At 35.8% G+C, this 11299-nt stretch overlaps 1 protein-coding gene across 1 annotated transcript in view; it reads right to left on the reverse strand.

The window, feature by feature from the left end:
* The window catches only part of PRCP (prolylcarboxypeptidase), a 74273-nt gene extending 63665 nt beyond the window's left edge, over window positions 1-10608 (reverse strand). The window contains exon 1 of the mRNA XM_051987219.1: window positions 10349-10608. Coding sequence (XP_051843179.1) covers window positions 10349-10546 — 198 coding nt within the window. The 5' untranslated portion in view covers window positions 10547-10608. The remainder of the gene's footprint in view (window positions 1-10348) is intronic.
* Window positions 10609-11299: the final 691 nt, after the last annotated feature.

An 11299-nucleotide genomic window follows, 5' to 3' on the forward strand; every position in this document is an offset into this window, starting at 1 on the left:
TTAAATCTTAAAGGATAAAAAATGACTAGTTACAAATGTAGATACCACTTCAGAATCTGTTGTGTAGTCCAATCAAACTGATTTTGCAAAATGGGCAAAAATAAAGACATTTATTTTAATGCCATTTCATAGAAAATTTTAATTGTTGTGCAACAATAGTCACAATTTGAAAATGTTTTTAAAAGATCAAAACTTGCCAAGCAAAGACTCAAGGTAGTGAGAAAGTTAAAATAGTAAGAAGTAGTGGAAATTAAGTGAACCATTCTAACTCCATCTTGTGACAATTCTGGAGCCAACTCAGTTCCCTTTTTGCTCAATTATGAGTCTCATACAATTTATGTCTCGTGAGAAAACTTTATTCAATTATGAGACTTGTGAGAAAGCTACATTGTATTGTTTGAACCTATCTCTGAGTAGTTTGTAAGCTAGACCATTTTTTCCTGCTTAAAGCCCTAAATAAGGGACCTAGGTTATGCTGACCAGAAATTCAGTCACAGCAGAAAACTGATAAAAGAAACTTTCTCACAATTATACATCTCAAACAACTCATATCTTATCTGAAAACTGGCCTCATACTGGTTAATCAATTATTGTTTCCAAGTTCCTTAGATTGAATACCGACAGGTATTGTAGGGAGTAAGACACTTCTTTTTCTGATTTCAGGGAACTATACCTATTCTCCCCTTTCCAAGTTGGAAAGTCTCTAATCTTCTAATCTTCCCTACAATAAAAAATCAGATTACCTAATCTTGTATCCTGGCAATTGTTTACTTTTAATTAGTCTTATTAGATTGTTTTTAATGCATAAAAATCCATCTCTCCCTTCCTCCTCTCCCCCGGCCCCGTATTCAGGTCCAGATTTGTTATGCAATTAGCATCCATTGTTTATTAAATCTATATGTTTGGAAGCCTGAACTTTTATTTCTCAGTCATTTCAACCCTTACCCACCACAGCAGCCAAAGACAATATCAGTGTAGAATACCAACTCATTTACAAATAACAATAGAGAAAAAATAATGAAATATTATAAACAGGATTGTGTCACAAAATAGTGTGGGATAGGTTGGGAAAAAAAAGATCTTTAAAAAGATGAGATGCGGGTAAACCTAATTATCTCAAAGGATGGAATAGATCTGCCATGTTCCTATCAGCACTAATACTTGAACTACCATGTTTGGATTCCCTCTCTCAGTATCCAATGTACTATGTAAGGAATTTCCAGTACAAAAAGAGAGAGAGAGAGAAAGAGAGAGAGAGAGAGAGAGAGAGAGAGAGAGAGAGAGAGAGAGAGAGAGAGAGAGAGAGAGAAAGAGAAAGAGAATTGACTACGTAAAAAAGAGGGAATAAATAAATCAATAGGAATTATCTTGTCCAAATACATGCCAGAAAAAAAATAGATTAAATGGGCGAATATTTCAAAAATATATAATGGGACAGGGTCTGGATTTGTGATTTAGTTGGTGTGGGAAGGTCCCAGTGAAAAACATACTCCCCTACTGCAAATTAGCACCTTCCTTGCAATTTATATATTTAGCTACTTGCCTAGTATGCTGAGAGATTTAATGACTTGCCCAGGACCACACAGCCAGCATGTATGTATAAGAATTAGGACAAAAATATTTTAATGCCCAGAGAAACAGGAAAAAAAAATTTAAAATTTAATAGTCTAGTCTCAGAAAAAGACATAGAACAAACCAAAAATGAACTTCCAAAGGGGAAAAACCCAGGACCAGATGGATTTTCAAATAAATTCTATCAAATATCCAAAAGTAATATAAAACTTTACAAAAATAGGAAAAGGAAGGAATCTTACAAAATTCTTTTCATAATACAAATATGATCTTGATACTTAAACCAAGGAGAGACAAAACAGAGAGAAAACTATAATATTCTAAAGAATATCAATGTTAAAATATTGCCAAAAATATTTTAAAAGAAATTACTGGAGGGGCAGCTAGGTAGCACAGTAAATAGAGCACCAGCCCCGATCAGGAGGACCTCAGTTCAAATCTGACTGCAGACACTTAACACTTTCTAGCTATGTGACTCTGGGCAAGTCACTTAAACCCAATTGCCCCAGCAAAAAAAAAAAAAAAAAAGAAGAAGAAGAAGTCAGAAACATATTTAAAAATCCCATATTTTATTATTGGGTTGAATTTATACCAGAGAAACAGAATATGAATAGGCCAAATTAATATAAAACAACAAAATCATAATTATGTAACTATGCCAAAAAAAAAAAAATGTTTATGCAACATTGTAATACAAGGAATGGATCTGCAATGTCAATTTGAGAGTTCCCTACAAAAATGCAGAACACAATCTATCCATGTCTGATCATCCTGTGCAACTCTTGTCTGTATTTTTCCCAAAATTTGTTACAAGAAATGCATGCAAAGTTCTCAAAGCTTTCCTCCATTTCTCCCAACATCATAAAAAGAACTAATGCAAATGCCTTGAAATTTTTTTCATCTTAAAATACAATTTGCAAAGCTCTTTTAAGATAATACACCCATTTCAAGGATGAAAATGGAATGAGAAATACAAACAGAAGTGTGTGGCAAACAGGTATGGTTAATCTGTCAAGCTTTCTTTAAATAACTTTTACTCTAAGGATTCTCTCTGCTTAATGAGACAATTCTCATAAATATCCATCAATCGTCTTTGTAAAACTTTATAGGCAAGTCTCTATTCTTATTCTGTGGTGAAAGATGAAATGACAGAGTCTGTTTTCTAAGAATATTGATTTATTAAGCAATTCATGCCAATTGTCCAACAAATCAGGACCAGACACTTTTATTCATTAAAAATAATCAAACAAGGTTAATTAATTAAAAGGAAACAACATAACATTGGGTAATATAGTTTCTATTTGGAAGAAAAATCAGGGGCTTTTTAAATTGGAAGGGGGAGAATGAATAGATACAATTCCCTAGAATCAGAAAAAGAACTCTCCCATTTTCCCCAGAAGTCTGTGAACTAGAGAAACATTGATCAGTACAAGCCAGTTTTCAGATAAGCCATATGGGTTGCTTGAAATGTACAATTCTGAGAAAACTTTTTGCATCAATCTTTTGATCTGAGTTTCTGATTAACATAACCTAGATTCTCAGTTAAGGGTCTCTCAATAGCAGGGAAAACTAAGTTGTCCAGTTTCCCAGCCATACCAGAGCCAGGTTCAAATAATACAATAAGATTTTCTCCCAATTCCCACAAATGAATAAATTTTTTTCACAAGATTGAATTTGGACTAGGCCCATAATTGAATAGAAAAGGAATTGAGCTAGCTACAAAATTGAATCACAAGATGGAGCCAACATAGTTTACTCAGTTCCCACAATTAACCACTTACTGTCCTAATCCCCTCAATTTGCATCAATCTTTGGATCTGAGTAACTTGATGTTCAGCATAATATAAGTCCTTGGTTAAGGGTCTCTAAACAGCAAGGAGAGATTGTCCAGTTTCCCAGGCACATATGGCGAGGCTCAAACAATACAATAAAGTTTTCTCCCAGTTCCCACAATTGAATAAAGTTTTCTCACAAGACAGAATTTGGACTAGACCCATAATTGAATAGAAAGAGAATTGACTCCAGAACTGAGTCACAAGATGGAGCCAGTGTAGTTCACTCAATTTTCACAATTAACCACTTGCTCCCCTAATCCCCTCAATAGATTCAACCTAGAATGGCGTTGGCAGCCATCTCTTTGCATCTGACAAGTAAATCAAATGTTAACTAAAGCACTCTCTGGATTATTTCGAGGTTTTTGTTTTTAAGAAGCCATTAATTTTCATTTAATTTCTATATGAAATTATTATAATCGGTATTGATATCATTTCTGTTGCCCACTTTCTATGTCTATGTTTCAATAATTGGCTTAAATAATTGAGTTAAATCTTTTTTTTATCATGTTGCACATCTTTTTCTCCTTATATTCTTCTTGTTTATTACAAATGCTAATATTGGCTCTGATGAGTCAATAGTGTGGCTGTGCACAGAAAGTCAAATCAGGACTATCTCCTGTGTCAATAATGATGTCTTTTCCTACCTGTTAAAATGTAGTCTTTTTCATTTTTTGTGATGTCATTTGGTGGGGGCCTACTATTTTTTTTCTTTGAAAGAAGTGTTCGTATACAACTTACAAGACATTGGTCTTGCTCACTTCTTTTTCCTGAACTATATTTTCCCATATATTTCTCTCCATCTTCACCCTTTCCCATATTTGAACTCATGATATTGTTTTTGCAAATAGCTTTCAGTGGTAAAGGGGATACAAAAACAAGCCAAAATGGAAGGTAAATGTATCAACCATTCTATAACCAAAGAGGGCTCAGACAGGAAATCTCTTACTAGCCATCTGGACTGGTCCTTATTCATAAAGACCAACCCAGATCCAAAGACCCATCTTGCTTGCAGAAAATCTAGTTAACATCCTATCAGGAATCTGAGACACAATTTTCATCTACTCCATAGGAAACATTGTTTCCTAATGGGTCTACCTGCCTCCAGCCTCTCCCCATTCCAATTCATTCTTCAGACAGATGTCATATTGAAATTATAAAAGCACAGGTATTAGATCATTCCTCTGCTTAAGGAAGTTCAATAATTCCCTATTATCCTGAAAATAAAATATTTATTTAAATATCATTTAAAACCATTCACAATCTTGCTTCAATCTATCTTTCTAAACTGAGTCTACAATTTACTATGATCACACACATATTATTTCTCTTCACATATTCTACATTCCAGTCAAACTGGCCAACTTGCTAGTTCCTATACATAACACTCAATCTCTAATTCCAAGCCTTTGTACTCTTCCTCTCTCCCTCTGATTCTTAAATTTTTAGCTTTTTTCAAAACTCAACTTAAACACCCTCTCCTAAAGGTGACCTTTCTGATTTCCCTCCTTCTTTCTAATAGTTTGTATTTACTCTGTACATATGTTGTGTTCATTTACCTAATTAGGTATAAGTATCTTAACATATAGTCCTTGAGACCAGATTTTTCATATTTAATTATATGATGTTTGTTGAAATTGAAATAAAACAAGGTAGAATTACACTAGATGATTGATAAAGCCATTACAATTAATTCTATGATTAGTTGGGCCCCAAAATTTATGGTACATAAATATTTATTTCAATATTCACATAACATTATACACATTATCTACAATTAAAGCATTTGCTATTCAAATTCAGTTTTGTTTTAGGTTCACAACCTCAAGACTTTAAGGAAGTGAAAAAAAAAAAAACACTGGTACAAAATGGACACAAAAAAAGAAAGAGAAATAACCCCCTTCAGTGACAGTTAAATAACAGTGGCAATTAAGACTCAGTTTTCAGTTTCACTTGGTTTGGGGATTCCTTTTGTATGAACTAAAACGGGTTATAACCTCAAAGTCTAAAAATTTTAGAGGTAGACTTGCTTTAGAAGTCAAGGGGGCAGGCAGTCAGGAAGAGTTTTCATTTCATCTCTAAGGAATCTAAACTACAGGGAAGTTGTTATTTATTCATCATCATACTGTTAGTTAATGGCAAGCAAACAATTTAAACCTACAACTCTTGACAGTACAATATCATGCTCACTAAACCATGAATATAGTGGATCAAGTTACTGATCCTCAAGCTCAATGGAGTATTTAAGTGTAGTAATTAAAACATACTTGAGTTAAACATTTAAGAATTTACATTTTTTCTCTTTTTATGAATTGAAAGTGCTGCATTTTTCAACTAATGAGTACAGGCAAATAATTGTAGATAAATAATCTTTTTAAAATGTGACAATTCACTTTATTGACTATCAAATATTTTGAATAATATATAGAGATCACCTATAAAAAATTTTGAAATGCAGATATTAACATCATCTTGATGTGTTTTTTATGCTTCTTTCAACAGACATAATGGTTTAAAGAAAAATTAATAATACAAATAATATTTGCTTGAAGATCTGCATACTAAATAATAGCAAACTGAAAATTTGTTCAGAAATTAACAATTACTAACACTATAACAAATATAATAAATATGTGGGCTATTTCCTCCAAAAAATAACCCCCTGTAAAAATCAAAGTGATCTGGTGGTGAGGGAGAATAGTTTATAATAATTTTAATTAGCTACTGACTAATTTAGTTAATTATTGTTCTGTGTCTTAAAAAATTTGATACCTTGTAAATATAAACCCATGAGCAAAACACAAATTGACTAAGGATTTATCTGATACATAGAATGGCTACTTCATCCATTGACCATTTAAAACTAATGTAGGAGTTGCGTTGAGCAACTCTCTACATTATAGAAGTTACTTAACTAAGATCATTTTAGGGAGTTTTTTGACTGAGAACTAATAACATCAGAGAAATCACAAGCCCAGTCAAAAACAAAGAAACAACAACAGGAGCCCTCAAGAAGTTCACAATTCTTTCATTTACTTTGTACTTCCCTTTTTATGGTCACTTTTCTATACCATTCTTTTCATCATAAATAACCATTTTCTGAACACCCACATCACATTAACTCATCAAACAAGGTCTTCAAACATCTGTTCCAAGCTACTGCTCAATTTAAAGATAAGAAAGCTAAGGGCTAGAGAAGTTATGCTACTTTGCATTCACAGAGAAGATTCCCTACTTTCTCTCTTATTTCCTCAAAAACCTACTGCCAAATTAAATCACAGATTGTTAGAATTGTATGTTACCTCAAAAATTATCTAGTCCAAATCCAACAATTTACAGATGAAAGCCAGGAAAAGGGAAATAATTTAACCAAAGTCACAAAGCTAATTAGCTAGTGCTAAGGCTGCAACTCAAACTCAACTCTTCTTATTCCTATTCAATAATCTTCCCAAGGTACAATAATGATTCAAGAAAACTCCCTATTCTTATTCTAGGATTCACTCCCCTCAATTCTAAACTGTAGAGCATTAAGCCAAATTCAAGTAGATCATAAAGCTTTGCTGGAGAAGGAAATGGTAAAACATTCCAAAAACCCCAAAAGTGGTCACTAAGAATCAGATGTGACTGGACCAAAAAAAAAAAAAAAAAAAAAACTATGTAGCTTTGCCTTTTTTCATTCCTATCATTGTACCAAGAAGGAAATCTTATCTTGTTTCCCACACAATACCTTTACAAGCCTACATCTGCCTAGAAATGCCTCATTCTGTAGCGAAGCCAAAATGCATTCAAGTTTCTTTTAAAACTCAAAGTTCAATTTTCATAGGAGAAATCTGTACTCAAAGCCTCTTATCCCCACAAACAATCCTAATAAACTCCACACTGGATTTCTTAGCTTTTAGTTAAAATAGAAAGTATTTGGATAAGAGATGGAAGAAGAGAGAGTTCTTGAACTGATAGGTAATAAACTCCTTGAGCTGTAGGTAGAAAAAATGAGTTATACAGAGAGACATGTCAAACTCAAAGCCCCCAGGACACACGCCTCCCATAAAACTGGTAAGGTCAGAACCCGATTTTAAAATGTAATTGGGAAATATTTAAGAAAATAAACTAAAATGTTATTGCATTGGATTTGTATTGGATAATATTAACTTGTGGTTTTCTAAGTCAGTATGTCACCTACAGAAATTAATTTCTACTTAAGTTTGATATCACTAACAGGATAGAGGAGGTATTTTTTTTCCTTAAAATGAAGTTGATTTATTCAGAATGAAATAAATGAATGGTTTTACTATTATAAATATTTTTACTTATATAATTGCTATTTAAAATGATTATTTTGAAACTTTTTTCATTTAATAGTATTTTTTTCTAATTACATGTAAAGATAGTGTTCAACACCTTTGTAAGATTTTGAGTTCCAAATTTTCCTCTCTCCCTTATTCCCTCCCCCATCCCTAAAACAGCAAGCAATTTGATATGTTATGCATGTACAGTCATATTATACATATTTCAACATTAACTATGTTGTAAAAGAAGACTCAGAACAAAAGGGAAAAACTACAAGAAATTTTTTAAAAGTAACAAGTATTTTAAAGAGGAGGGAGGAGGAAAGAGTGAAGTTAGAGGGATCTCTTTAATAGAACAGGTTCCAAATTTGGTGAGGAAGATCCCTCAGAGTAAGGCAAGAGTTTCAGACATATCTGTCTGAAAATGCTAATGAGGTGAAGGAGAATTAAGCTGGGAGAGTCTGGGGCATTTTTAGTTAATAAAAAAAAAAAAAAAAAGCAAAGATATGAAAGAGAAGAGGAGAATAAAGAGAAAAGCTAGATCATGCAGTGGATAAAGTGCCATGTCTGAAATCAGAAAGACCCCTAAGTTCAAATCTGACATCAGATACTTGTAACTCTGGGCAACTGGACCCTGCTTGTCCTCATGTATAAAATGAGATGAAGGAAATGGCAAACCATTCCAGTATTTATCTTAAAAAAAAAAAAAAATCCTAAAAGAGCCCACAGAGTGGTGCATGACTGAAATAACTGAACAACAATCAAAATAAGGAAGTTTTTCAAATCCCTGGTCCTAAAGTTAGGGAGATGAGTTCTGGTAGATGGAGATTCATTGTTATAAACTGATGGGAAAGGAGGGTAAGGAAAGGAAAGAAATCTGGCAGGATGAGTACAGATTTCTCCTATGAAAATTGAATTTTGAGTTTTAAAAGAAACTTGAATGCATTTTGGCTTTGCTACAGAATGAGGCATTTCTAGGCAGATGTAGGCTTGTAAAGGTATTGTGTGGGAAACAAGATAAGATTCTTATCTTATTCCTTCTTGGTACAATAATAGGAATGAAAAAAGGCAAAGCTACATAGTTTTTTTTTTTGTCCAAACACATCTGATTCTTAGTGACCACTTTTGGGGTTTTTGGAATGTTTTACCATTTCCTTCTCCAGCAAAGCTTTATGATCTACTTGAATTTGGCTTAATGCTCTACAGTTTAGAATTGAGGGGAGTGAATCCTAGAATAAGAATAGGGAGTTTTCTTGAATCATTATTGTACCTTGGGAAGATTATTGAATAGGAATAAGAAGAGTTGAGTTTGAGTTGCAGCCTTAACACTAGCTAATTAGCTTTGTGACTTTGGTTAAATTATTTCCCTTTTCCTGGCTTTCATCTGTAAATTGTTGGATTTGGACTAGATAATTTTTGAGGTAATATACAATTCTAACAATGTGATTTAAGTTGGCAGTATGTTTTTGAGGAAATAAGAGAGAAAGTAGGGAATCTTCTCTGTGAATGCAAAGTAGCATAACTTCTCTAGCCCTTAGCTTTCTTACCTTTAAATTGAGCAGTAGCTTGGAACAGATGTTTGAAGACCTTGTTTGATGAGTTAATGTGATGTGGGTGTTCAGAAAATGGTTATTTATGATGAAAAGAATGGTATAGAAAAAGGGAAGTACAAAGCAAATGAAAGAATTGTGAACTTCTTGAGGTCTGTTAATGGTGAGGATGGTGTTACAAGTATTTTTTGTATTAAGAGTTTCAGACATATCTGCCTGGAAATGAGGGGGCTAGATAGATAAATTAGGCTGGGAGAGTTGTGTCATTTAAAGTATGTATAAAGGAAAGAAATTGGAATGAGGGGGGTTAATGGGAGAAAAAGGATCTATTCAAGTAAGTATATATTTCAAACACCTGCACTAAGGAGAGGGCTTAAGCTAGAAAAGAGGGGTTTCAAGAGTTATAAACCAATTTAAAAAAAAAAAAAAGGAAAGTCAGAAGGTTGGAGAAAGATCTCTGAGACTACTGAAAACCTGGTAGTGGGGAAAGAAGGGAGGATGCAGTAAGAAGGCTCTCTTGGACTAAGGAAGGAGTTTCAGACCTCTAATCTGCCTGGAAATGCTAAGGATGAAAAGTTCAATTAGGCTGAGGAGTGTAGGGCATTTAAAGCTGGTATAAAAGGATAAGAAATGAAGGAGAAAGAAATGGAAGAAAAACTGTCCACGACTAAGGAAGAAATTTCAAAACCTGGAATCAGGGATAGAGAGATGAACCAGGAGGCTGTAGAAAGGGAAGGTATAAATAATATAATCTAGTCGGGAAAAAGGGGGGGGAGAGGAGGGTAAGGAACTCTAGGAAGATGCAGGGAAAGCGGTCACTTGGACGGAGGAAGAAATTCCAAATCCCCAGAGCTGGGGAGGGTGCCAAGAGCCGGGGCTGCATCTGGGAAGCATTGGGCAGTTCCCCTTTTTGAAGCATTTAAAAGTTGAAAGAACCCCTTCCAGAAGGAGACAGGTTTGGGGAGTATCCTCTGAGGAGGTGGGGATACTGATCCAGCGAGCTTCCAAGCTGGGTTCTGGGGTCACGGGCGGGGGAGGCAGGAAGAGATGGCAGGAGGAGCAGGTTTTCTCGGAGGACAGCTCTATCTCCAAACCATCACGCGCTTACCTGCTGGACCAGATAGTGGGTCTTGTAGCTGAGTCCTGCGGCGGGGGCGGGGGCGCGGCTGGGCAAGCTAGACAGCCGGAGGGACTGGGCGGCCCGAGGCAGATGGGGAGCAGCTGCCACCTCACTCCGCAGGAGAGGGCCGAAAACAACGAGGAGAAAAGCTGAGGCGGCAGCGGCGAAGGAGGCCCGGCTGCCCATGGCTCCAGACTCCAGTGAGCCTAGAAGCGCCGGGAGCCCGAGCGGGGCTGCGGTCCCGCACTTCCTGCTGCTCCGCCCCGGCCCAGCTCGGGAACCAACCCTTGGCCCAGGGATGACGTGTCCCCGCCCACTTCCCGCCCACCAGGTCCCAAGGAAGAAAGCAATTCGCCCACCGGGCCCCAAGAGATGGCTTAGCCCCATCCACCAGATTCCCAGTGACGATTTAGCCCCGCCTATTGTGCCCACAAATAAGAGAGTGGAGTTGCCCACCAGACACTAAAGAATAGTTTAGCCCCATACATCAGACTGCCAAGGTGGGAAAAGGTCGATTTACCAGGCCCCGAATTGGGAAGTTAACCTTGCCCACCCATTGCTCCATCTTCCCCAACACCAGCCTTCCCCCCTTGTCACCTGCCTACTCAGATCTGTTCCCAATGTGTCACCCACTAAACCCCACCCCTGTTTCAATAAGTGTCGTGCAAGTGATGGAATTCCCCCTGAGCTATTTAAAATCCTAAAAGATGATGCACTTAAATTGCTGTAATCAATTTGCCAGCGAATTGGAAAACAAGTATCCCCTGTATTGGGGGGAAACTTAGTTTATGTCCTCATCTTAAAAATGGCAAAGTCAAAGAATGTACAAATTATTAAATAATTATGATCATTTCAAACACCACGAAGGTTAAGCTTAAAATTCTGCAAGCTAGGATTCAATAATCTATGAAGCAAGAATTATCAGATGAGCAGGCAGAT

The sequence above is a fragment of the Antechinus flavipes genome, chromosome 3 (genome assembly GCF_016432865.1).
Source record: "Antechinus flavipes isolate AdamAnt ecotype Samford, QLD, Australia chromosome 3, AdamAnt_v2, whole genome shotgun sequence".
Lineage (NCBI taxonomy): Eukaryota > Metazoa > Chordata > Mammalia > Dasyuromorphia > Dasyuridae > Antechinus > Antechinus flavipes.